The following is a 27,016-nucleotide window of genomic DNA, read 5'->3' on the forward strand; positions in this document are numbered from 1 at the left end:
CTCTTCCCATCCGCTGTCTAGCTGAGAACGCCGTTATGCCGTGATTCCTGCTTTGCAGTGTACTGCGCGCCATGCGACTACGAGTCTCAGTGATTTTGCCATGCGTGTGTAGTATTTCAGCCGGCGGCGGCGGCGGCGGCGGGGAGGGGGGGAGGGCAAAGTGGATGGGGGTAGGGCTGGAGGGTCATTCGCCACGGGAGGTGTTCGAAGCAAAAATCCTGGTGGTCACCCAAATGTTGACAGCGAGGTGGCGAGGAGCGGGAAAGGAGGCAACGGATGGAGCAGATCAACAAACTACGACCACAGGCTCCCGGGGAGGGGAGGGGGGAGATGGCGAACAGCGCACGGTGCACGTGAAGGGGTGTACACTTCTTTTTCCTTTTCCCTCCGGGCCGTCTTGTGTTCTTTATATTTTATGGGGCCTGCAGATCAGTGCGCGTGTCGTCTTGAAGTGCCTTTCTGGGTGGAGGTCGCGTCGCGCGCGATGATGTTTCCGTCTGCGCGTTATGAGGAGAGAGGGAATGGCACGCATTCTCCTTCAGGCAGTGCGAGGGTGGCAACAACTCAATCGGAGGCGGACTTCGGTCTTCATAATGATTTGCTGAACTGTTCAAGAGAAATCTTCACAGCAAAGGTAGACAGGGATCTTGTGGACGGGTTCACGGATGGTGGTGGCGGCAACAGCAGCAGCGCGCCACTTCATGTGAACGGAAAAAACGGGTGGTGATCGTAGTGGTGTGTGGGGGAGGGGAGAAGGGGGGGGGGGAAAGACGACTAAACGACTTTAATGTACGGAGAAGGTCTACCGGTCCAGGTGTTACTGTGCTGGAGTTTCATGGTCTGCTGATGGCTCTGGCTCGTCCCTCTCTGAGGAAGGGAAATGCCTTGGTTTTGACGTATCGCGTGGGGGCGAGGGGGGGGAGTCCAGCGCCCTCTCCCCTCCACCCCCCCTCCTACCAACCCACCGAGAGCCCCTACGTCGCACCGCTTCTCATGAGCACAGAGCCAGGGCACCTACGATGCAGGGAAGACAGAGAGACTTGGCCCTGTTGGTGTGGTGTTTGGAATCCCCATTTGCGCTGTGCCGGGAGCAACATGTGGTAATGGTGAGGATGGGGGGAGGAGGGGGGGGGAGCTGCACCGCAGAAAAGATCTATTGGAAACCCCTCCTATATATTTGTCTGAAAGGAGATCTGCCATTGAGCTCAAGAAGTAACGAAGTCGGGGCATGCTTACGGATTTGGGGGGGGGGTTGGGGCGATGTGGTGAGGGCCAGTCTGTCCCCTCACAAGTGGGGATGAAAAACTACAAAGTTTTTTCTGAGGACTGCAGATGGAAGCGAGGAGAAGAGGGCTCTGGAAAAGTGCAGTACCTCTCGTTCCCCCCCCCTCCCCCTCCTTCAAGTCCATATATGTTTTTTTTTATTTTTAGGTGTAGTCTCCGACGGATCGTTATCACCCTTTTTTTTTTAATTAGTCAAGTAGATGCCACGTGTCACTCGTGTCCTTTTCCCAACAAGAAATAAAGCGGCAACTGAAAGGCGTATATTGGGGAGTGGGCGTGAGGCACTGGCGCACGGTCAAACTCATCTCTTGTGCGCAATTGTTGCTTAGTCCCACCGAGTCCTTATTCCTTCCTGGCCCCTACCTTCTCATCTCCTTCCCTTCCAATCCCTATTTTTGACCTTGGCATCCGTTCACACCGACACAAGGTCACTTATGTAATCACCAAGGAGACTCCCATGAAGGTGTATACACTACGGTATTAGTTGTTGTTTTATATCCCCTCCTCCTTCAGAGCAAGAGAACGAGAGGACGATCGGCTTTCAATGCGGCACTCCTTGTGTATTTTGTTTTGCCGATTAACTCGATTTTTCTAAAGACGTGGAACGTGCATAGACCTTCGAGCAGATTTCCTCAGGGTTCTTCGTGGGTATCCCTAAGTGCTGTGCCGACATGCCTCGTCCAGGCACTACGGCTACCACGTTTACACGCGGTAGGGTGTGAAGAGTTTAGCCACTAAAAGCAAAGGTTGCTGTGGCGTTGCCATGAGGGCATACCCACGCGCCTATTTCCAACCAAAAACCGAGAGGTGATTGAGGAGCATAACTGTAGCCGTCCTCCCCCCCCTTTGATGCCCTCGCTTGGTTGGTCGGCTTCACCTCAAGGCCCCTCCTTTTTTTTGCCCTCTTCGCCTGCGCGCTGAGGGCCTTTTATTTATTTTCTCTGAATGCCTTTCTGCTGAGATCCCCACCGTTGTCGTCGAACACGCAGTTCGCAACTCGTTGCTTGACCGACTGGGTGGGATGTTTTTTAGCCCCCCCACCCCTTCCCCTGAAACTCTCTCCTCGATTGCTACCCTTTCTGACTCTCGATCGTCTCTTTTTTTCATCTCCCTTCTTTTGCCCAAGACGGGAACGTCTTTTTGACGGCGCATTGTCGGAGCACTGTGCTCAGTGTCTCTCTCTCTCTGTGTGTGTGTGTGTGTGTGTGTGTCCTTCCTCGGTTATCCTTTTCGAGGCTCATTCGAGCCTTTTTTTCTCTATGCAATGCAGAACTTTTCCACGTCCGCCAGTCTAAAGCCTCGTTGTTATCCCACGGCGCTTCAGTATTACTTATCACTTCCTCGAACCCCGCTAGACCTGCCGACGTTGAGCCAACTGCAAGCACAGCAAGTGGATAACGCTGTGGTTCATCAAATTGTGCGCGAGATGGCCATCCGTACTTCGAGGTGCTACAAGTCGTTCTCTGAGCCGATCATCGAGAAGACGATGCGCAAGCCGCAGACAGATCGGCTCTGGTGGGTTAAATCGTACGTTCTTCGTGAGTTTAACTACTGCGTTGCCCTTCACCGCAGTTTGGAGCGGTGTCCTCACCAAGGAGCGTTCGAGAGCTCGACCGCCATCAGCTTTGAGCGCCAAGAACAGGGCAACTCTTCCTCCGTGTATCCCTCTCTCCAGGACATGGACGGTGACGGTTTCATTTCCGAGCTGAAGCAGCTCTGCTCCAGCGGCGGCAGCACCGGCAGCTCTCCAGGAATCGACGTGAAGAATGACACCGCGTTTTCCTCGCGCTCGTCGCCGCCGCCGCCGCCGCCGACGGTGCGCACCTTTCGCACAGCCGGGCTTCCTTCCACGGCTGCCATGACACGTGATGAGGTAGAGGCGGCTTTTTCCAGCCGGGATCGAGGAAAAGCGACAATCCCTCTCACTCTGGCGCTCAAGGTCCTTCGACCCCATGAGTCGCTCCTGGATGTCATGGTGAACGAGGCCGCCATCCGCTCTGACGAATTGAACGGCTGGTTCATTCGCTTTTGCTGCCGTCGTGTCGCGTGGCGGGTCCTTCACGAGCACCTTCTGTACCTGACCCATCCTGCTGACACGCCACAGGTCATTTCAGGCAACACAAACCTGGTCGAGTTGCTGCAGCGCGCCAGCATGGGCGTTGTCGAGATATTCTCAAGCCTTGTGGACGCCGGTATCGTCCACTCGTTGGAAATTCACTTAGAGGAGGACAAGCGCATTCTTACTGAAACGCCGCCGGGCAGATTCGTGAGTTCCTCCACCTCGCCTCTCTCTTGTCCAGCTGATTTGCCAGAGAATCGCCCAACCCCAGTCATGTCCTCTGCTATTTACTCTGTCGAAGGCCATCTCTCCTATATCTTCCATGAGGTGCTCAAAAATGCGTGTGCAGCAACACTCAAGTCAAATCCCGAGATCGACGTTGTAGCGCGCTATGCCACCGATGATACGTGGGTGGTTGTGGAGTTCATTGATCAGGCCGGCGGAATTCGTCCGCAGCACTTCAAGAACATCTGGAAGTTTGGCTGGACCACTCGTAAGCACTACAAGAGTGACCTCGGCGGCTTCGGCGTTGGGCTGCCTACATCTAAGGTATACATGAGTTTGTGGGGCGGCTCCATCGATGTTTTCTCCACACTTGGTGGCCAGACGACGGTGCGTGTGCGCTTCCCTAAAGCACCGGTCGAGGTACTCGTGCCCGAGTCCGAGACGGTTGGTGGCATGTCAACCCCATTGAGATGATGTGAATACTGGTGTGATTGCGGAGCTGTGTGTGTGTGTGTGTCTGTCTGTGTGTGTGTGTGTGTGTGTGTGTGTGTGTGTTTGGAATAGTGGAGGAGAAAAGTAAAGCTGCAAGGGTAAATGTGAGTGGCACACAGGCACGCGCACACAGACACGCAAGCTCACTCACACACACACACACACACACACGCACACGCACATCCACATAAGGCCTATCTAGAGTATGCCCTGTATCTTTGCCGGGTTAGACAAGCGGCCATTGTTCGGGATCGCTTCCAACGGTCTCTTCAACACAGAAGATTGAACGCGTCTACGTAGTCTCGGTTGATACTCTGACCCTCATCGGTGGAAGTGAAAATGAGTCTGGTGTGTGTGTTTGGGGGGGGGGCGGTGGGCGGGGCGGGGGCGGTGCATGTAGAAATGAGAGGAGGCGATGGGGACTGTCGCTTGAGGGATTTGAGCCCAATGTAAGCCACCGACGTCACCGCAATCGTTTTCCATTGTTCCCAATGAGCGCGTCTGTGCCGATGTTCGTCCTTTTTTCATCACCGTTTCTTCTGCCTCTGTACCTTCTCTCCCCCCCTTCCCCTGTTTTTCTGTTGCTCCATACGGTTGTGTCAAACGGCGCACCCTACACGCACGCATTGGCATTTCAACGGGGGAAACACTTTTAACGCCTCTTCTCCTTTTCCCCACTTCTTTTTTTTTGTCTTTCCTACATTGAATGCGCCTACGGGGTGGGCATGATATGTGTCACAGTGGTATATAAAGCTTTCACCGCACTTTGGTCGTGTTGTGGTGGTTCCCATTACGTGGCGACCGGGATCCGTTTCCAAGGTAGCCGTACACAGTATACCTCACAGGGGAGGAGGGGGGGAGGGGAGGGAAGGGCTGCCTGGGCAGGCGCGCGTAGAGGCCACAACTGGAAATGGAGACGAAGCAGAAGAGCATTTGCTGGCGGCCGAAGAACGCGCTGATTGAGTGTGTTGTCATGAGCAAGTGTTTTCAGGAGAAGGAGAGCATTGAGGATTGCATCGGCTCCAACGACTGCTTCCTTGAGCGTCGAAACTGGACGCTCTGCAAGATGAATGCTGTCAACCCGCGGTATCGTCTGCGTGGCAATCCGTACGACCTGGCCACTGAGGACCAGAAGAAGATCGAGGCGCGTGATGAGCGCATCCGACAGCGTGAGTTGGAGGAGGAGGGCATCTTCACCAAGTAACACGCCCGGCAACATGTGCAGGGAGAAGGCGGAGATGACTGTGTAGCACTGTGCCGTCAACTCCGCTTGTTCAGATAGCCTTTTTCGCGCGCGTTGAGTGTCAGCAAAAAAGCTGCCTGCCGCTGTTTATAGGGAGTTCCTTTCCGCTTTTGTGTACACTCTCACGCCTTCGCTTGCCCCCTCCACCCCCCCCCCTCCCCTCGTCTTCCTCTTCCTTCACGGCACTAGTGAATTTCTGTTTGGTTTGGCGTAATCAAAGATGCGGTCGGCCGTCGTCCTTTGGTGACGCGTTCTTGTGTACACGCGGTGTTGACAACTCCTATATGCAAGCGTACGTACACGTAAGTACATGCTTCTATTTGATGTGCTGTGTCGCCGTTTGTCATCTGCATTTTGCTCACCACGCGCTGTTGCCCCCCCAATCTAGGAGCGCTACTGCCACACTAATTTGAAACGGTTTCCGAGATGCCAGCATTTATGTGTCGATGTTCGCTTGGCGTATTAAAGGGTCGGTAAAGCGCAGATATCGCCGCTGCCTGGGTGTGGAGGTCGCAGTATAGCGGGATGGTCACATTCACTTTCCATGGCTGTCTGCGTAGAATTCCTCGGGCGCACGGCCAGTCTTCTTTTCGGGTGAAGCGCCGGCGGACGAGGGGCGGGGGTCGAAGAAAGTAGGGAGAAACACCCGTCGGGGGCAGTGAAGGGGATGTCACTGTGGGCTCCTCTCCCTCTACAGACGCGGGTGCTCATTGTGCTGGGTACTCTGAGCATGTGCTTCTCCGCTTCACCTAATGTTACTCCGTTTTGGTTCTACTCAAAGGAACCACTACGGAGATTCCAGGGCACTATGGATACGCCCTCCCCCCCCCTCCTCCTCCTCCTCCTCCCCCCCCCCTCAGTGCATACGTGATTAGTGCACAAGAGTTGGTCTACCACGGTCGCTTTGAAGTTTCTTCGCTACTCCTCGTATACATTTTTTCCCCCCTCCGCGGCAAACACCATCACTGCCAGTTTGTGCTTGATGGTTGTAATCACCTATTCTCTTTTTTTGGGGGTAGGGCGGTTTACTCTGTGGGTGAAGGCCAGCGAATAGAGCTACCTGCGCCAGTGGAGAGGTTGCGCCGAATTCGCTTGGCGCCTGTTTCCCCAAGAGGCGCACAATACACACGTCCACACATTCACATACAAACAACATATACCTTTTAAGGGTCGGGGGAGCGGGTGGGCGTGGGGGACGGTAGGCCGATCGTGGACGGTCTTTGCGCCGATCTCCAGAGTTTTAGTATTTTTCCCCCCGCTGCGAATGCTAGAAAGTTTTTTTTTGCATCTCAACAGTGAAGAGATCAGTGCAGCCGTCAGTCTCACTCTCTCGCGTTCTCGCAAGGCGGATCACAGGTATTGCGTAGGGGAAGACACAATTGCCGTGCGAAAGAGGTGATCTGCACCAAGCCAGGATTCGGTGGGGCGCCTCGATGAGCTTCAGTCGCCCTAAGCGGCCATTGCAAAGGATGTTGCCGCGCTCAAGTTCCAACAGTGTACTGACTGACCGCCACCGAGCGCGCCAAAGCCGCAACCGTTTTCAGCGCCGTCCCTTGCGCACCTCGCACTCCACGCAGTCTCTGCTGCCTCGTAGCGTAGACTCCGGTGGCAATGGGGAGGGGGTCTCCACCTCGTATTCTGTAACCACCCACTCGACGGCCAGATATATGAATCTCGAGAGCGTCTCGGACACCGCCTCTGAGTACTCTGAATATGACCTCGTCAATGAGCAGATGCAGCATTTTCTGCTGGACTCCGAGGATACGTCTGACAGTGACGCGGACGTGGACGGCCTGCTGAGTTCTGCCGCTGTTTTTATGGGGGAATTCACACCCACACGCATGGGAGAGGCACATCGGTCCCGCTCTTGGAAACGAACGAAGATGCCTGTCCGTCGCCGAGTCGCGAAGAAATCTGAAAGTTGCGCGTCGCTCTCCAGCGCTCCACGGATTACACCGAGTGCAAGCCACACTTTACTGAGTGACTTGGACACTGCTGTGAGGGAGGCGGTGACGATGGGTGGAGCTTCGCAGCGGTGCCGCACTCGCAAGCAGCCAAGGCCAACCTCAGGCAGAGAGCGGCGTTGGCTTGTGCCCCCTCTCCCCAGCGTATCAGTCGAGGCAGCTCATGCGGGAGAGGGTGTCTCGATGCAGTGGCCCTGGTTTACTATTGTGTTTGATCTGGACGAAACGCTCGTTAGTGCTCGCTACGGCCCCATCCACTTGCGCCCTCACGTTGGGGAGTTGCTGCGCTCACTCCACCGCCTTCCCGTGGAGATCATTGTGTGGACTGCCGGCACGGCACATTATGTGAATCCCATTCTTCAGTCGATTGGGCATGCCTGCGGTCGGCGGCAGTGGTTCCACCATGTCATTAGCCGACACAAGCGCTGGTACCGCGACACCAACACGTCTGTGAAGGACCTTAGCCAGCTGGGGCGCCCTTTGGACCGTCTTGTCATGGTGGAGAATAACCCCGTCTCCGCCCTCCCGCAGCCCTCGATGTGCGTGCTGCTGGAGGACTACCTTGGACCAAATCCAGCGGACGAGTCGCTGTTGGTGCTAAGGGAGTTGTTTGAGCGGCTCGTGGTGCGCTACGCGAGAGGATTATCTACTGCACCCCCCACAGGTATTTGTGAGGAAGCAACCGAAGATTTCCCTTCTGCACAACGAATCGCCACCTCGTCCTCGACCACCTTACGGGATCTAACGACAGTCGTCAACGCGACCACGTTCCTGTCAGCTCCTTTGGCTGTGCTCATTCGAGAAGATGCCGCGCTGCAGTTTGTGGAGTTCCAAATAGAAGACGTTGTCAAGGAGAAAGGTGTCTCGATGCTCCAACGAGTCGAGATGAGAGAGTGCGTCGGAGGTGCCGACAGGCTGAGATGTTTGGGCCTTCGCTACAGACCGCCGCCTTTGGCGCCGCCCACTCTCGTGGCACCGCCGGGGGGTGCGGCGTCGGTGACTTCAAGTTTGTTATCCCTTCGAAGCTACGGATCCATTAATCCACTGCATCCTTTGTAAGGAGAAGAGAGCATGGAACCTGTGCAGGAACACACTGTGTGGCTCTCTTGAACTTCAAGCACGTTTTCTTTCTGAGAAAGACAGACAGCTGCTCGTCTCACGCTATTCCTCTGACGTGCTTCAGATCCCCCCCCCCCCAGTGCGGATGTGTGGGCCGCGACTCTACGATACCAAGCGGCGCTCGTCTTTCCACGCACCTGCGCTCGATATGTACTCTCTTCAGCGACGGCGTTGTCAGCTCTTCGCCCTCCCGCTCCTTTTCCTCTTCTTTGCTACCACATTTCGATTATGGGCGTCCTTTGTGTGCGTGTGCGTGCGTGTGACACACGCACGCACACACAAATTCACCGTTAGTTAACAAAAAAAAGAGGGTCGGTGTGTGCCTGCGCCGTATTTACTCGCATGCGTTTGGCATTCGTCACTTGCTGAGTACGTTGTGTAGTTGACACCGACCGCGGAAAGCCGAATAGGAACGGTTAAAAGGTGATTCCTTCAACTATATCAGGCCACTGACGTGTTTCGGTGCAGCCCCTGGTAGTGGGCGTGAAGCTAATGTCTTGTATCTACATGATTGCGACTCTGGGACTTCATTGTCCCCCATCCTTCGTATCACTTTCCCACCACCCCCACCCCACACCATAGTGACACCTTCCTGTTTTTCTCTCTGTCTGCAAAAGTCTCGTGCACATTCTTCTCTGTTTTTATCCAACCCACTTCTGGAAGTGATTGGTGCTACCTTCCTCTTTCGCTCGCGCCGATGTCCTTCAGTCGAAAGCGTGACCGCTGGGACGGCTTAGTGTGCAGGAGGTCGGGCTTCTTGCTCTGGCTGGCTGTCATCCTTCTCGGCTGCGCTTGTTGCACGGTTACCCAGTGCATCTACATATCGCCACGCACTGAAGGTACTTCCGCAGCCCACGATGGCTCCATCAGCTGTCGCCCAGCCACTTTATCTCTGGGTGTCACCTCCACTCTCATTAATCTTTTTATTCAAGCTCTCCTCATTCCCGAACTCAATAGATACAACGGCACCCTAATTATCCCTGAGGAGGTGCTGGAGCATGTCTGGGTAGGTCCGATGACGCTGCAGCATTTCCATCTAGACTCCCTCGTTGCCCGCACCGGTACCCCAGATGCGCAGGGCGTGGTGTTGCACATCAAGGGACTCCGTCTCAAGGTGGAGCGGACGAAGTTCACCGTTCAGTACTTAGGCCTCACTTGCCATGGCACGTTCTGGGCCACACTGAGAGAGACGGGTGTAGATGCCGCGCTGAGGCTCACGATATTGCCTGAGGGTCGATGGAACGCGACCTTCTCGAAGTTGAAGTTCGACTGGGGCCGTCTAGAAGTCCACCACGAACTGGAAGGCGGCGCATGCAACTTTTTGCAAAACGTAGTGGAGCTATTCACTGGGAAACTGGACACCTTCGTGGCCTCGAAGGTGATGGCAGTGATGGACCAGGAGGGGTCAGCCAAAGTGGCTCGTGGGCTAAACGATGCCTTCGCAAATTTTAGTATCCGTGCCATTACGCCACCTGTCATGACCGCTGATGCGTTGACTGTCACGGTGGATATGAACCCTGTCACTCTCGGCTGCCCTCCGGCGGCTGTCGAGTCGACTGTACCTGATCTGGTGCCTCGTGACATTGCGGTGCGCACCACCCCAACGAGCATAAATAATCTTCTTCACAACGCAGTGCTGGCGAAGAAACTGCGTGTGGAACATAGCCTGCCAGCCTACTGGAACACTTCTCTATTTCAGGATGTCATTCCTGATCTCTATCTCAGTTGTCCGGAGTGCCCTTTGTTCACGCTCGTGGAGGCGAATAAGGAGCCCGTAATTCGCGTTCCCGACGATGGCGAATTTCACGTGGGTGTCGAGGACGTCATTCTCGAGCTCTACGTGCGGCCCAACTCCTCTCAGCAGACCGTTTTCTCTTCTCTATCTTCCACACAAAAGGCGACCGTGTTGGGCGCAGACCCCGCCAAGGCTTTCCGATCCTTGCATATCTCAAAAGGAAGGACATCGCGGGAAGCTGGTAAGCCTTTTGCGGTGCTGGCGCTTCGATTTTCTGCTACCACCGGCGTACGGAACATCGACGCCGGCGCAGAGAACTCGATCGACTACGAGGTACTTCCGATAACCGACGTTGATATAGAGGTAGAGGAGTCCAATATCGGATATGTCAACACGGACGAGCTAGTGAAGTTCATCACTACAGTTTACAACGTGTTTGCCACTCCTTTGGTCAACGGTGCGGCTCCAATGGTCTTGCCGTTCTTTGCACAGAGAGCCTTGCTGGAGGTGGGATCGGAGCTCATCCAGGGCGGCCTGAACATCGGCCTGCACAACGAGCTTCTTCGAACCGTTACGGCAACGGCGTTGGTCGATGGTAACACAAAGCATCAGGGGTGGCTTTGGCGGAAGGCGTAGACCAAGGTTCTCTAACTTATGTAGCGTCCAGGGTGCTCCGTATCGAGGAAAGTTGACGTAGAAGGAGCTCTGCCACTTTTTTTTTCACCTCCCTTCCCCCTCTTTGGTCGTATCTTTTCTGCTTTAAAAGTTCGTTCTCCGTTTTGGTGTCGCATTTATCGGAGTACGTGACTGCTTGCTCGTAATGCAAGTGTTTTGTATACCGCTGTATTTACATTCTTTTTTTTTTCATTGCTGGTGTTGTTTGTGTGCCGGATTTTACCTGTAAAACTTTCTTTTTGTCCTCTCACCTGACGTCGGTTCGCATTATTTAGACACTGTGTGCACTTCTGTCTTCTTTGTGTGTGCGTGTTTTTTTTTTTCATCAGGGCATTGACTGGCACACACACACACGCGCCCTTCCTTTTCCTCTCCCTTGGTATATTTCGCGTTGTATTGACGTCGTGATCGATGATTGGTCTGGGTAAAAAAAAACCGCCTTTTTTCGCCTTATTTTCTTTCTTCCCCCTTCGTCCCCGTTGCTCCCCCCCCTTCCCCCCTCCCCCCCTCTTCATTTCCCCAACGTGCTTTGTACTCGGCACACTCCCCCATCATTGCTCTTTATTTTTTGGTGATGGTGGTCTTGACTGCGTTACTCTTGACCCCCTCCACCTCCACCTCCCCCTCCCCCCTCCTACAAACCCACCGAGAGCCCCTACGTCGCACCGCTTCTCATGAGCACAGAGTCAGTACACCTACCATGCAGGGAAGACAGAGAGACTTGGCCCTGTTGGTGTGGAGTTTGGAATCCCCATTTGCGCTGTGCCGGGAGCAACATGTGGTAATGGTGAGGATGGGGGAGGGGGGGGCTGTGCTGACCAGACGGGTTTGGCGACGGCTGGAACGTGTTTGTGCTGCCACTTGGCACCCCAGTACCGTGGGTGAGACCTGCGGGGTGTGAGGGCCAGGAGATCGAGAGTCGTGCTAAGCTCATTGGGGGGGGCTGCACCGCAGACATGACGCGTTCAGGCGATGAACTAAATGCCGGTATCGTCATGCGTAGTACGACAGCCCTCGACTGAGTCCAAGACGGGAGGGCAGGGGAGAATACCCAATTCCATGTGTACCGCCTCAATGCAGAAAGGGGTGGAGGGGGGGGAGGGGGCACGAAGTCGACAAAGGCACACGCTCCGCTGCTTCAGAATATGAGATATGACTAATCTTTGCAGTCAGGAGAAACAATCATGTATTGGAGAAGTGGCTCACGGGGGGGGGAAGAGTCTGTGTTGTTATTTTTTTTCACTCCTCAGCTGACGCCTATGGGACGCAGAGCTGCACCGGACACCAGAAAAAAAAACGGAAACAGAAAGGAGGGAGTTTTTAGCCCGAGGCAATGATCACAGGAGAAGCTCATGTAATCTCAGCATTTCGCTTATCGTTTTCCAAGCACTTGAATCCGTGCGTGTGGAGAGTCCTGAGATGCCCTTTCTCCTTGATGATGGCAGTTCACCGAGAGTGACTAACATCTCTGCTTGACGCACTGATGAAGGAGCTAGCCACAAAACTCCTGCAATGATGGTGGCTGTGCCGGTCGCTATACGGCAGCGCCCTCCAGCACGGCATGTGTGCTGGTTTACCAACCTGCACGCTGGGGCTTTGGTTGGAAGGCTCCGTCCTCCTCCTCCTCCCCCTACCGCGACACACACACACACACATACCAAGGCGTGTACGCGTGTTGCCCTCATCGCTTCCTCCCCCCTCCCTCCTCCTTTTCTAGCGGTCATCGCGCTGCTTTCTGCACCCTCTTTCTCGACCCCTTATCCTAGTCTGGGTCATCTTGTTTTCCTTGCTTCGTTCCTTTCGCGTGCGTGCGTGCCGGACCGCCCCCTTGTGTACAACTTTCCCTCTCCGCTTTCTCCCCACTCTTCTTTTTGTTGTGGCTCGAGTGGTTGCGCGGGGGGGGGGGGGGAGGAGTGGGGCGGGTCAGTCGTTGCGGTCATCTCAACGGTTCGCTCACCACACTTACTCTTTGCAAACTTTGACGAACACACTGTAGGAACACAGAATGGCCGAGACGCTTGACCACGAAGATGTGGGGGGCTTTCCTGTCACAAGGATTTTCAGCAGCGATAGCACCGCTGCGTTGGACCAGCAGGTCACCTCCATCTTCTCCAACCTTAATAGCACACCTAAAGACCGCCGGCAACGTGCCCAAGAGTGTCTCAGCGCCTTGACAGATACGCTTTTTTTACACGAAAAAGAATTGGGTGCAAATGAGTCGCTCCAGGCGCGCATCATCGCCCTCGTCGACGGCACTTTCTGCACTTCTGTGGACAAGGGGTGCAGCTCGTTCCGTGTTGTTTTTGATATCAAATGGAAGGATCAACATGACAAGAGAACTCGCTGCTTTGCACTGTTGCTTAATCGCGCATTCCATTGCACTACACCGGACGACTGCTTGAAGGTGGTCGAGTGTCTGGGGGAGGTACTGGCGGACAACATTCGTACGACGACGGACCTCCTGGCAGATAATGTGGAGGCTCTCATCAGTGACCTTTTCACGGCACAGCAACATCGCCGCACCGTCGCTTGTGAGGTGCTTGCAAAAATTGTGTCGACGACCGCCTTCGTCATTAAGCGAAATCCAACACTCCTGGGTCGCCTCGCATCATCGTGTGCACCGTTGGTGACGCTAAAGGACGCCATAGAAACGCAAGATGTCTGGCACCGTACGGCCCTCATCCGTCTGACCTCCGCACTCGTGGAGGAAAGCTGCTTTGAGGTGACACCGGCGGTGGCAAAAGACGTGGCTGATCTCGTCTTAGGATACATGCGCGCCGCAGCGGATGAATCGCAGCTTCTTGGCGTTCTCTCTGCTCTCATTCACGTTGCCGCAACGCCAGCGTTTGTTTCGGCACCATGGAACTTGCCGCAGCTGGTGAGTTTCCTCTGCGACACAGACTGGTCGGCGTATTCGGAGATGACTCGTGTTGCTGTCGTAACTGGCGTGAACAAAGTCGCTTTTTTGCTTTGTCAAGATGAGAAGGCCCTGTACGAGGCGCTCCGGATGCGTTCGCTTGGGTTTATCTCGTCCGACGATTCCGTGGAGGTGGTCACAGAGGGACTCAAGCTGTTGAAGGAGATGCTCGGGTTAGAAAGGGACTTCACCCTGTGCGGTGCCGTCGTGGATGCGGTTTGTTCGTGCATCCAGCGACTTCCTCACGTGCCCATAATCAGTGAGGTGCTGGAGCGCATTCGAGACCTTTACGGGGACGCCCAGATGATGCCAATTTATTCCTTTTTGGAGCGCTATCTGAGCAGCGAGCAGGAATTGCTCAACTTTGGAAAAGTGAATGCGTTGCTGCGCTTTGCTGGACAGCGGGTTCGTTTTGACGACCCGCGGCTGGCACAGCTGCGTATCAATCTGTGTGACAACTGGACGATTCCGGTGATTTTGCGCTCACTACCGCTGCTCACCACGCTACAGAGAACGGAGCAACTAGACGATGTACTGGAGATGTTCTCCCACGATAACCAGGATGTGCGGCGTGTCGCCATTACTACTGCGCTGGAGCTGTGCGAAATCATTATGGAGCGCAACAAGATCCAAGAAGTTGTCTCGAACGGTAATGTGCAACATACACACAGACTGGACCGTGCGGTGAGCAACACGGTGGAGAGGGTGCTCGACGTAGCAGTCGCGGACCGGGACCCAAAGGTTCGTCTATGGGCGTTGCAGCAGCTTACAGTCCTCTTTTTTCCATATTTGTGTCTCCCCGATGCGCTGGATGCCCTCTTCATGGCACGCAATGACGACGACAGGGCCACGCGAGATCAATCGCTGATTTTGCTGTGCCAGCTTCTCCCCTATCATCCGGCAATCGTGCTGCCGCAGCTGCAGCGTGCGCAAGAGTACATGCTGAATGATCTCGCTGCCATGGACGCGTCCGTCTCCTTCGCGGTGTGCAACGCCGATTTGCTCAGGATGTGCGTGGACTACGGTGCCCTTCTCATTCAAGGGAGCAAAGTGGAGGAGATCGCGCTGCAGAGGCTGGAGGCGCAGCCCTTCATATCTCGGTCTCTCTCCCTTGCCCTGTTGCGGCTCATCCGCTCGATCCTGGAGCGGACAGCTCCACAACACCACGCTGACTTTCATTCGCTTATCCGTCCGCTCCTGACCATTGTCAACGGCGGCGACTCCTGTACACGCCGTTGCGAAGCGTTGGAAACACTGACGGCTTTCATAAGTCACATTGTAAAGACAGACCTTTCGGAACTGAACGAGGTATACCGGGCAGTGGCCCGCATCATTCGCCGCGAAACGGAACAAGAGGAGTCCGTGACGATTGCTGCCATGAAGGTGCTCAGCTCCATCGGAGCTGTGACCCCAGTAAAGATGCGTCACGTGTTCCGCATGATGGGATCAGATGAAATGGAAGAGGAGGAGGAGGTGGTGACCCTTGCATTAGCGCACTGCAAGCCGCGACTGCGCGTTTCCACGGACATGCAGGAGCGCTACCCCCCCGCAGTGCTGTACTACCTCGTCCGATCGCTGCAGCTCGCGTTAGATCCAAGGCAACAGGTAGACACGTTGATTGCGGTGCGGTCGATGCTGCACAATGTGGAGGGGAAGTCGAAGCTCAATCTGCTCACCCAGCTGCTTCCACAGTTGCAGACGTGGTTGCTTGACCCGGAGCGGGCGTTTCTTTACGAGACGGTACTTGGTCTCATGAACGACCTCGCCATTCTGGTTTGTCAGCACAAGGAAACTGTGGCTTCATCTGTCGGCCACAACCTGCTGCAGTGCGTCCAAGCGTTTTGCCTGCTGCCCCAGGCGAGTCAGAAGCCCTTCAGGGCGTACGTGGTCCAGCTACTTGATAGCCTGGCGAAGGGCATCCCAGCGCAAGAGATGCGTTGCAACCGCTGGGCAGTCGAGTTTATTCACCAGCGTCTCTCGCAAAACAAAAATGACCTTGACCTCGTACACCGTGTTGTGAAATCCCTGGAGTCCTTTGTCGCAGTGATGCACGAGAAGGAGTTGCAAATGATTCTGCCCCACGTGCTACAGTGCATTGAGCCCGCGAAGGCGTCGCCAGGAGGGAAGCTCTCGAAATCAAAAGAAATCAACGACGCCTGTTTCGACTTCTTGAACTTCGTTATGGCGAAGCAGGCAATGCTCGTGAAGCACTGCTGTGCGCAGATTGTTCACACCATCATGTGGTATATCGAGCTGGCTGACAACAACAGCGAGATGGATGTCGGTTTACACACCTTAGCGAGGCTGGTGGACACGGTGGGTATGCCGGCAAAGCGGTTTATCATGCCAATCGAGCGTGTTGCAGAACGTAACGGCTTCCCTTCAGGGTACTTCTTCGAACTCGTGCAGAGTGCCGCTGGCGGCGCCAAGACGCGCACGATAACGTTGAGCCCCACAGACCTCAACCCGGACCGCCCCATCACGGTCATCTCTCACCTGCCACGCTTGTCGCAGGCCGAGTTTGAGAACGAGTTTCGTAGCGTGGCGCGCGCGGAGAACGTGCACATTGATGTCCTCGACGTTCGGCATCACCATGGCCAAACCATGATCAACTTTCGCTTTCAACCCGGTGCGGACACAGCGGCGCACTGCAGCCTCTTCAGTCGCAAGGCCACCGACAGCAAGTCTTCCATGCGACGTAACTTGGGTATACTGCGCGTGGAGCAGACGGAAGAGAGCCCTCAGCCGGTTGGGGCGGAGGTAATCGAGGCGCTGCCGAACTTGCCGGTCGCAAAGACGAAGAAACGCGAGCAGTCGTGGGTTTTGTGGCTTCACAATGTCACCGTGACTCTTCTGCTCCACTCGCCGTACGCCGTGCTCCGTGATACATGCGCTGTCGCAGACCGCAACACAGAGCTGGCCAAAGATCTTTTCCCATTTGCCGTGGCTGCCGTGTGCGAACACCTAGACATGACCCTGCGGGCGCAGCTCATGGACATCTTTGATCGTGCGTTAGCTGCGGCACCCGCGGACGTGAAGCAAGGGCTGTTCTATTTTGCTGAGTTCATGGAAGGCGAGCGTGACGAGGACCGCGAGAAGCTAGTCAAGGTGATGCGCGAGAGTGTCTTCACTGTGGATCGAGAGTCAACTTCTCAGAAGTTCGGCATCAACTACGACCAAGACCCTACCAAGGGCGTTGTTGTTACGAAGCTGGCCCCTAACGGCCTCGGCGCCCGCGCCGGCGTTCCCATCGGGGCTCAGTTGGTAGCGATCAACAACAACCCCGTGTGTGCAGTCAGTGACATTCGCGGCCTCATCGAGGGCCTGACGCACATCGAGCTTTCCCTGAGGTACGAGGTTGAAGAGAAGGTAAAGGTGAGGCAGAGGCCGCTCATGAGCTTGGAAGTGCTGGCGTCTGTCGCCTCGGGTGGGGAGATGCACATCAAGGCTATCTACTTCAACGAGATGCTCTTTGAGCACCTTTCAAGCAAGATTGACAAAGTCGCGGACCGAAAAGACATCCAGATGCGCCGCGTCATGACCATTGCCGAGGACTTGATTCATTACTACCGACACCTGAACATGACCATGGCGGCCAGCGGGCTACTGAAGATGCTCACACGCAGATTTTCCGACGAAATATTCGCACCGGAGAAGTTCGGCTTCGAGGAGGTGGCGTCGCTGGAACAGCTCAACTGGTGGAACGAGGCGCTGCGCCAATACGAAGCACGAATGGTCAGCTGCGGTACCTCGCACCTCGAGGTGGCTTCTTTTGTGGGCGTGCTGCGCTGTGAGCAGGCGCTGGGGCACTCAAGCCGCGTGCTGGGCCTCGCCGAAGAGTACTGGGATCAGCTGCCGCTCGATGCTCAGCGTGAGGTGGCGCCTTTCCGGGCCAAGGCAGCTTTCTGCCTAGGGGCGTGGGATACGTTTGATAAACTGGCCGTGGACAAGCGCATGCAGAGCTGCTTCGGCGTTGTTGAGCGCTGCGCTGCACTCTTTAGGGCGGAGTGCTACGACGAGCTGCTGCGATACACTGACAAGGTGCGTGAGTCGATGCTCGAGCCCTTTGCCGATTCGCTGAACGAGAGCTACAGCCGCGCATACGAAGGCATGACGCGTCTGCAGCACCTGCGTCACTTTGAAGAGCTTGTCCTATTCAATACCGCCTGTGGGGAGCGGCAGGAACTGCTGAAGTGTGTGTGGCATCGCCGACTGCTGCAGATGTCTACCCGGCCCGATGACCTCATGACTGTGCTATCCATCAACTCACTTGTGCTAGCACCGGCGAACGACCTGCACTCGCATTTGTACGTTGTCCGCTGCTTGTGCAAGGCCCAGTGGTTTTCTCACGCTGAGCACCTCCTACAACGGCTGCTGTGCGAGGATGCCTCTCTCGGGGATCTGTGTTTGTGCGATCCGGAGCTGATCCACACATATATGAAATACGTGTACCTTTCCAAGGACAAACAAGGAGCACACAGACAGCTGAAGGACATCTTGTCCGCCGTCATGGTCGACCCCGAGAACCCACGAGCTGAGATGTGGGGGCAATGCTGGCTGCTTCTGGGCGAGTGGACCATGTACCTTTTCCCCGAGCGCGGCGAGGAGGCCATCGAGGAACTCACCTGCGCCACGGAGCTGGGCCCCAACAGTGCCGCTGCTTTTCACTCATTGGGAATTCTGCACTTTGATCTCGCCCGCGACCCGAGCACGCAGGGTGAAGTGCAGGACAACCACTTGATTTGGTGCATCCACTCCCTTTTTAAATCTATTCAGCTCTGCAACGATGTGCTGGGCAACCTCGTGATGCAAGATGTGCTGCGTATTCTCTCTGTCTGGTTTGCGAAAAGCGACGTGGAGGAGATCAACGAGGCCGTGCACCACGGCGTGCAGGTCGTGGCGGATCATGTGTGGTTGAATGTCGTGCCACAGCTTATTGCCCGCATTGGCATCAAAGCCCCTGATGCTCGGGCCATCTTGACTGACTTGTTGATTCGCGTCGGGTCCAAGTACTCTCACTCCCTTATTTACCCTCTCACGGTGGCGGAGAAGTCTCCAGATGCGGTGCGGCAGCACATGGCTGAGCGTGTTATCACGGGCATGCGCATTATCCCGGAGAACGACCGCATTGTCAAAGAGGCGTCTCTGGTTAGCAACGAAATGGTGCGCATCGCAATTTTGTGGACTGAGAAGTGGCACGCCGCGATTCAGCAGGCGGCTTACAAACCGAGCAGCGCGGCCATGATCCTTTCTATGTTGCAGCCGCTGTACAAGGAGCTCGACAACGCCTTCACACCAAGTGAGCAGAGCTTCGAGCGAACGTACGGACAAACACTGCGTCGCGCAAAGATGGCGCTGGAGGGCTCCAGAACCGACGAGGCGTGGGGGTTCCTGCGACAGGTGTACGCGCAGCTGCGCCGCGGCGTGTTGGAGCGGCGTCTCTACATGAGCGACGTCTCGCCGACGCTGAATAAAATCCAGGACAGTATAGTGGCTGTGCCCGGCACTTTCGAGCACAACAAGTCCCTCATCACGATTCGAAATTTCCACAGCAATGTATACGTGATGCCATCCAAACAGAAGCCGCGCCGCATCGGTCTCGACGCATCCGACGGCAAAACCTACCGCTTCTTACTCAAAGGCCACGAGGACATGCGGCAGGATGAGCGCGTTATGCAGTTCATTCGCCTCATCGACACCATTTTTCAATCTGACAACGCGGCGAGCGCTATTGCACTTAGTATCCCACAGTACGCTGTGATTCCCCTCACCGACAACGTCGGCGTCGTCGGGTGGGTGGAGAACACGGAGACAATATACAAGATGCTGGAGACATACAGACAAGCACACGGAGTGTCCATCTACGAGGAGGTTAACCTTATTCTGAAGAAGGGCGGCGTGAGCACCATCGAGGACTACCACCGGTTACCCAAGCAGCAGCGAAAAGCGCTTCTGCACAACGCGATGGAGAATACACCGAAGAATGAGCTGCGTCGCATCTTCTGGGACCACAACGATACGTGTGAGCAGTGGTTAGGCTACCGGCAGATCTACGGTCAGACGTTGGCCGCTATGTCCATGGTCGGCTACGTGCTTGGTCTCGGCGACCGCCATCTCAATAACCTAATGCTGCAGGGTAACGGCACCGTAGTCCACATCGACTTCGGCGACTGCTTCGAGGTGGCCATGCACCGCGCCCTTTACGCAGAGGCTGTTCCGTTTCGCCTCACACGCCTGCTGGTGTGTGCACTCGGTATCACCGGCGTCGATGGTGTGTATCGCATGACATGCGAATTGGCTATGAAAAATCTCCACCGTCACAGTGAGAACCTCCTGTCTATTCTCGAAGCCTTCATCTACGATCCTCTCATCAACTGGCGACTCAACGCCGTCAACGATGGCGTGGAAAAGTCGGCGTCCAAGTCGGCGCGACCAGAGAGCAACACCGGCGGAGTCGCGGCATCTGCTGGCGACACTGCTGCTGCAGCGCGCCTGGGCGTTGTGGACGTGTCAGAGGCCGAGTTGAAACCTGTAGCCATGCAGCTCTCCAAGTCAGTGACCAAGGCGGTGGCACATTCCACTTTGCCAGCGATGAGTCAAATGTTTGAGAATGGCGAGGAGACGCGAAACCAGCAAGGCGACTTAGCCCTCGCACGTGTACGTGCGAAGCTCACCGGCCAAGATTTTAGTGTAGTGAACACTTCCTTCTCCGTGCAGCGCTCTTCACGCCGCCTCGACGTCGGCGGCTCTCACAACCCAGAGTCCTCCTGGGACTCCAACAGTCTTGCTGGCTTCCCCGAGTCGCCAAAAGACTCGTTCGCTGCACCGCTTCTAACCACCTACCTCTCGCTTCGCGTTTTGAACGGAGGTGCGGAAAGCCTTGACGTACCGCACCAAGTCGATCGCCTGATCCAAGAGGCCACGAGTCTCGACAATCTCTCGGATGCGTTTCTCACCGGGTGGGCCCCATTCTGGTAGAGAAATTGCACCGAACAATCGCACACGAAAATGCCTGTGAGGCCCCAATGCGCTCCTGTGGTGAACTTGGCCGCCCCCGCTTTTTTTTTTTTTTCTTATTTGGGTGGTTCGGATCAGGGTGTCGTGCCCTTCGGGGGGAAGGGGGGGGGGACCCCGGGTATCTTCAGAGTCTGTAACCTGGGCGTCCATGAAGGTGTTGGTTGCCCTCTTTCTTTTTTTGTTGTTGTTTTTGCGTCCCCTTCCAATTCGCTCTCCGGAGGTCTTCCTACTCACGGCATGCTGCCTTGGTTCCTGGGCTTGATGCGAGTGATGTTTTTCTTTCGCTTCAGATTTCGAACCCCCCACTTCTGGGGCATGGTCGTTCTAATTCACGGTACAACAATGGCAGGCTCCTGAGGCGGTGCCGCCAGCGCTCCACAGGTACACATGTGAGGCGCAGCGCGTTCGTCTGTAATCCTCTTGTTTCTTTTTCCTCCCCTTTCCGCATGTTCTCGCTGGGCTTCCCCCCCTTCCCCATTTTCACTCTGTGTGTGTGTGTGTTTGTTTGTTTGTGTGTTTGTGTCTGAGTTGGTCACTTGTGCCCCTGTTCAGCTGCGCCCGGTGTGCTGGGCGATGCGTTCTCGTTTGTATTGGGCCGTCGATTTAGCGTCAAATCGTCGAAGAAAAGTACTGCACCCCCGCCCTCGATCGCTGGGGAACGTTTTTCAAGAAGGCGTCTTGCTTTTGCAACACCGCTGCCCATCTCTGGTGCCCTCCTCTCCGCGCTGGGTGTGACCAGAACTGGATCGAGCAGCCTGTCACACCTCTGTCGGGCCAACCACACGGTTGCTTTCACTGAGATTGCCCCGTTTGTCATGGTCTCCGCCACGGCCTCTACTCGAATGAGAAGGACCTAGGGCTTGCCCAAATGAATGGGGTGAGCCTGCACTGGCGCTTGTCCTCTTTGCTCAGCGCCCAGTAGCTTTTTTTTTTCGGTTGGTTCGCACACATGGAGGGACCGTGCTTTACAGTCGCCCAGATGTGGTTCTCACGCCTTTGGCCGAGAGGGGGGGGGGCGGGGAGGAGGGGTGCTCTCTGCGTTATCCGATCTCCCCCCTCACCCTCCTGGCGCGCAACATTCAGCGGTGTGTTTGACAGCAGCTCAGCCCTGCGGTTTCTGCTGCCATTCAAATGCCCTCCATTCCTCTCCCGTCGTATTTGTTCATCTGTGCTCCTCCTCTCTTCTCTGTATTCCTTTTCGTTTTCTTCTTTTCATCTGCTTCCTTCTTCCGTGTACTACCCAAACACGTACGCTAACGTACAGGCACTCACATCACAAGAGGCGGGATGGGGGAGAGAGAGAGAGAGAGAGGAGGGGGGGGCGAGGCGCCGAGATGCGCTTAGCGTCGGCGATGATGCCAGCAAGTTCGCGTCGCGGTAGCGCCGTTCCTCCTTGGGCCATAGTCACTCTCGCTTCAATTCGTTGGTGACCGGAGACGCCTACGTAAGAGGAGCGCACGAGTCACTGGTTGAATGGGGTGCAGAAGAGAGAATTATCTTGGGTGATGGGGCTAGTGTTTTTCAACGGAGTGGTACATATGGACTCAAAAATGAAGCGACTGATGCGGATGGTCGACGGCGTCCGTTTGACCGTGATCACTCCGCGAGAGTTTCAAGTCTCGGTGAAGGAGCTTGTGTTTGTGAAGGTGGCGTTGGGCGCCCGCAGCTGCCGAGACGACATCAGCAACGCAGTGCACTGATGAATCCGGCGCACAGTCCTACGACGCCTGCATCCCCTTTCCCATCTCCTTTTAAAAAATCTTTGCAGTTTTCAGTTTATCCCATTTACTTTCTCCTGTTGGCTTCTACTAAATTTGGGAACGTCTGCGTTTTTTCTTTTTTAAATGTGGCGATGCTTGAAGACTTTTCTGAGTCTGGGCGCATCGGCCTCTCGGACGGACTTTGTGCGTATACTCGACGGAGGGCCCCGGCTGGTGGTGGTGGTGGTGGTGACACACGCGGCCGCACGAAATATCTGGAGAGCACAAAGACATGCTCTCATTGCTGCGGTGTGCAAGCAATGCCCCGCGCCTCGTGCCCCTTTTCCTTTCTGCTTTTTTTTCTCATGAATGCGCTTTTTTTCCCCTCACTGATCTGTGGGGGTTGGGGGGCACAGCGTCGACCTCCCCCCCACCCCCCACCCCCCACCCCCATCCCCTTTCCCTCCTTTCTCCCCTACCTTCTACGATCGACTGTTATGGGGTGTGTCTTTCTTGAAACTCCGCTGCGACAACATCCATCGCTTCTCTTAATATCGACGGAAAACATCGTGTGTCTGTGTGTATGGCAGGTGTCTGTAGACGCGCACACAAGACGAAGCCACAGTACACGCGGCGTTCACCGGTTCTCATATTACCACATCTTCCTGTTTCTCTTTTTTTTTACATTACTCGGTTTTCTGTTTTTTTCTGTGCCCCTCTTCACCCCCGTGGGAGGTCGCTCGTGCGAGTGTGTGTGCATATCCATAGGGATCCACTCATTCCGATACATGCGGGTTTTCTTTTACTGACGCGGACGCTGTGGAGATGAGGGATGTGGGCCCCCAATATATCTATCAGGCGAGGCAGTCCAACGTAGTAGAAAATGAGCCCCCGCTTCGTAGCGGCGGTAACCGTCATCTCAAATTCTTTCGACGGTACCAACCGGCTCGCCTTTTTTTTTTAACACGCACAGATGGGGCGTCGCCCATGAGGGCTTGAGTGGCATCACATGAGCCAGTGTGCACTTTGGTGATGTGTGTGCAGCCGCCTCACGAGTGACGAATACGGCGGTCTCGTAGTGTCTTCGGTGACCCCTTTTTCCCCACTCCTCTTTTTTTTCCTTTGCAACTTAGTGCGTGAGTAATCCTGGCGGCCAACGACCGTGTTCTCGAGTAGGCCAGTGGTGTGCCCACACACACACACACACACACACACACACACACTTGTCAACCGGTGGGTTTGGATCGGATGTGAGGAGGTTTCAAGCCCCACACGAGAAGAAAATCGAAGCAACTTCGACCAGCAATGCAGCTCCACTTGGTGGTTTGTCTCGGGTGTGTGTAGGCTCTGATACATTCATACAATAGGAATACGTGGTCGTCATGGTTCACTGTATCGATTGCATCTCCCTCCCCCCCGTATTTTAATTCTTTATATATATATATATATCGCCACTGCTCTTCCCTGGATAAAGATCCGCCCCTCCGCTTATAGTATGCGCTGCGGGGCGTGTCTGCTCAGGTGCCTCCCCGCGTGTGTGTGTGTGTGTGCGTGTGTTTTCCTATGCTTGCTTGAACACACGCGCGCAGAGACACCAGGCAGTTTTCTCTGTGTGCTGAGTAAAATACACGGACTCAGGGGCTCTCGCCTATCCCCTCATTCATTCACCCACCCGTCCTCATACATGCGGTGCCCCTCTTAATTTTGGCTCCTGTCGCTCTCCAATGGTCCACCAATGCGACTGGTGGCTTTCGCTGAGTGTCACAATCGTTTCGAAGTGTCCGGCTCAAGTCCCGCCCCAGGGGGACTCCCTCAGCTCAAAGCAGGATGCAGGGGCCTAGACTGGAGAGAGGGGAGAGGGTTAGGGGCATCGGACATGGAATGGGTGGGGGGAAAAAACAGAACGCTCATGTATTCCAGCACCACAGACTTCGAATCTCTGCGCCGTTGTTCTTCGGCATCCCTGGTCACTGTAGACTCAGCCAAGCGAGAGGTGTAGGGTTAGGGGACCTCTTTATGTTGTACGGCAAAAAAAAAACAAGAAGAGCGCGTCAATGAAGTTTCCCCGCGGCTGCAGATCCCTCCAAAGTCTCCACGAGTGCGCTGAAAAGCGTCCCCATGTGTGATATTATTGCTCTCAAGTGAAGGCGCCATCGATGTGCTTTTTCATCAGTAGGCTCTCCCCCTCCCCCTCCCCCTCCACCGCACCCTCGGGGGGGGGGGGGGAAGAGGGGGGAGGTCCGTCGCTCACGGAAACAGGTGCTGTTACGTGGGGTTATGGCGAGCCGAGCGTTTTCATCATTTGCCGAAAACGTTCAAGTATTGTGCTCTGTGCGTCTGCTTGACCTACTCCCCTCCTCGCCTCCCTTCAACACCGCTCCTGCACTCTTGTAATAAATGCCCATAGGTCAAGGCATACCCTAGAGCTGCTCCTTACTCCCCCTTTCGTGAATCAACGAGTCCGGGTACCCCCTCTCCATCACTCAAAGCACTACGTCAGCGCGCACAGCACTGCCTAAAATTTACTGATTTTCAAAAAAAAATTTACAAGAAGCACAAGGCCATCTTCGACTCTAGCATTACCAAGGAGAACTTTTGGTCAATCACTTCTACACGTTCCAGGACACTTTCTAAGCACCCTTGATTTGCTTGTGCTTCCTTTACTGCCGCGTATTCCGTGTGACCGCCTGCGAGTCCTTGACATCTTTTTCTTCGTTTCGTGCTTGTTGTCGCTTTCTTACATGTCGTCTTCTGTTCACCATGAGCTGAGCAACGCGTCTTGTCCAGGATGTTTGCTTGATGTCTCGTCCAACCCCCCGCCACTCCGAATTGCGTCTCATGGCGAAGCAACTCCGAGCACATTCAACTCGAGGCATCTACACGACAGCGTGACTCACAATCTGGACTCGATTCGTCGAGAACTGGAGGAATTGAAGCTGCGACGCGAGCGGCTGGAGAGTCAGCGCAAGGAGCTTCTTGAGGGAAAGAGAGGCACTTTTGAGGTCCAGCGGATGGATCCCGTCTCAAGCAGCGCGTCTGGGCGTACGGGTCCAGCCAGGTCGAACTCAACTCCTGGTGTGACCACCACACGCGCTCGGAGCGAGATGGACTCTCTCGCCGCCAGCTCCGCGTTGCACGCGAGTCATGAACGCCGCGGTAACCTCACCTATCAGGACTCTCTCATGCTTGCTAACATGAAACCTATTCTGTCAGAGAACGAGCGGCGGCGTATCTTGAAAGCAACGCCATATGTCGCGATGAAGAACGCGCTGCGCGATGCGTTACAGAATGACAGCACAGCCATTATGGGTGATTTTTTGCTAGAGGATAACCCCCGCGCGTGCACCTTTGGTCGAGAGCGTCGCTTCCGTCCGCTGCTTGACTACAAGGGCAGGTACTTCCTCAGCACGGACTCTGCCCTCGGGGAGTGCATAAATAGGGGGCGCGGTCATGTGACGACGTTTAAGAGGGAGCTGGGAAACACAAGTCAGACGCCCGGGCCAGGTGCGTACACCCCACGATACAACAAGCTTTCCCGTCCTCCACGTACGTACTAGGCGGTATCGGAGGACATGCGCTCTGGCAGAAGCCCAAGGCCATAGAGACCGCGTCTTTCAGTTTTGCTTCTACAAGGGCCAGAGCGCACATCGGAGGAGGGGGGGGGGGCGGAGGAGTGGTGGATTTTTCGATTCTCGTTGCATGGATTCTTTAGTGTGCGCTTCTTCGTCACTTTCAGCGGTTCCTTTTCTTTTTCAAATCGCGGGCGTGGTGTATGTGGGACACGTTAGTGCACCGATTTATTGGTGCACGGCGGCGCTGTGTATCCCCCCACCCCCCGCCGCCAACCACTTATACTTTACTGCAACATGTCGCCTTCTCTTTTTGTCGAACATTTTTTTTTATTGCCCTCCTAATCGTTCATCGTTCCCTCATGTTATGCGCTTTTCTGGCTGCTGTCACACACATCGTGCTTGTCGTTGTGGTTTCCCTGCCCCCCCCCCCCCTTCCCTCCAAATGCGCTCGTGCTCAGCCCTCGACTAGCTATTTAGCGTCTTTTCAAGATGTGTATTCTTGGTGGGGGGCGGTTATGCCGTGCTGATCGCTAGCATCCGCATGTCAGCAACGGACGACCATATCCCAAAGGCCATGTCTTTTGTTTTCGCGCAATGCACGGAAGTGGATGCAGGCGCAACTGTTCGAGGGAAGGAAAGAGGGGTAAGGGGGGGGGAGGGAGGGGGGGACTGACTCTCCCTGAGGCACATTTTGGGCGTGTTGTATGAGCGTGCTGATCTTGCTTTTGAGATTATCAGGCGTGGTGTTCCCTTTTTTTATTGCTTGCGTCAGATATGGGTTTCGCTGGGGTATTTTGATGGCGATAGAGAGAGACTGCACACCAGGAAACCGCTTAGGTGACTTGCTTACCTAAGCGGCAGTCAAGTTGGCATGCTGCTAGTTCGTGTCTCAACCATCCGTCTCATATCATGCGCTGACCGGACAGGAGACACAGTAAGCCAAAGAGCAGTCTGGGAAGAAAAAAAATATCCACCAACACATGGGATCAGAGGGGAGCTCTATAGAGGGGGGGG

General features: G+C 55.2%; 6 protein-coding genes across 6 annotated transcripts; all 6 read left to right on the forward strand.

The window, feature by feature from the left end:
* Positions 1–2,548: 2,548 nt before the first annotated feature.
* On the forward strand, positions 2,549–4,042 carry JKF63_01955 (uncharacterized protein; the record flags this gene model as incomplete). Its single annotated transcript, XM_067897998.1, has 1 exon — positions 2,549–4,042. One exon carries the CDS (start codon positions 2,549–2,551, stop codon positions 4,040–4,042), a length of 1,494 nt encoding a protein of 497 aa, XP_067754155.1.
* A 928-nt stretch (positions 4,043–4,970) lies between these two features.
* JKF63_01956 (uncharacterized protein) lies at positions 4,971–5,264 on the forward strand (the record flags this gene model as incomplete). Its single annotated transcript, XM_067897999.1, has 1 exon — positions 4,971–5,264. One exon carries the CDS (start codon positions 4,971–4,973, stop codon positions 5,262–5,264), a length of 294 nt encoding a protein of 97 aa, XP_067754156.1.
* Positions 5,265–6,736: 1,472 nt separating this feature from the next.
* Positions 6,737–8,326, forward strand: JKF63_01957 (uncharacterized protein; the record flags this gene model as incomplete). Its single annotated transcript, XM_067898000.1, has 1 exon — positions 6,737–8,326. The coding sequence occupies one exon, from the start codon at positions 6,737–6,739 to the stop codon at positions 8,324–8,326; it is 1,590 nt and encodes a 529-aa protein (XP_067754157.1).
* A 757-nt stretch (positions 8,327–9,083) lies between these two features.
* JKF63_01958 (uncharacterized protein) lies at positions 9,084–10,757 on the forward strand (the record flags this gene model as incomplete). The annotated part of the gene is made up of 1 exon (XM_067898001.1): positions 9,084–10,757. The coding sequence occupies one exon, from the start codon at positions 9,084–9,086 to the stop codon at positions 10,755–10,757; it is 1,674 nt and encodes a 557-aa protein (XP_067754158.1).
* Positions 10,758–12,801: 2,044 nt separating this feature from the next.
* On the forward strand, positions 12,802–20,691 carry JKF63_01959 (uncharacterized protein; the record flags this gene model as incomplete). The annotated part of the gene is made up of 1 exon (XM_067898002.1): positions 12,802–20,691. The coding sequence occupies one exon, from the start codon at positions 12,802–12,804 to the stop codon at positions 20,689–20,691; it is 7,890 nt and encodes a 2,629-aa protein (XP_067754159.1).
* Positions 20,692–25,171: 4,480 nt separating this feature from the next.
* Positions 25,172–25,987, forward strand: JKF63_01960 (uncharacterized protein; the record flags this gene model as incomplete). Its single annotated transcript, XM_067898003.1, has 1 exon — positions 25,172–25,987. The coding sequence occupies one exon, from the start codon at positions 25,172–25,174 to the stop codon at positions 25,985–25,987; it is 816 nt and encodes a 271-aa protein (XP_067754160.1).
* Positions 25,988–27,016: the final 1,029 nt, after the last annotated feature.

This window comes from Porcisia hertigi, chromosome 34, assembly GCF_017918235.1.
Source record: "Porcisia hertigi strain C119 chromosome 34, whole genome shotgun sequence".
NCBI classification, from domain to species: domain Eukaryota; phylum Euglenozoa; class Kinetoplastea; order Trypanosomatida; family Trypanosomatidae; genus Porcisia; species Porcisia hertigi.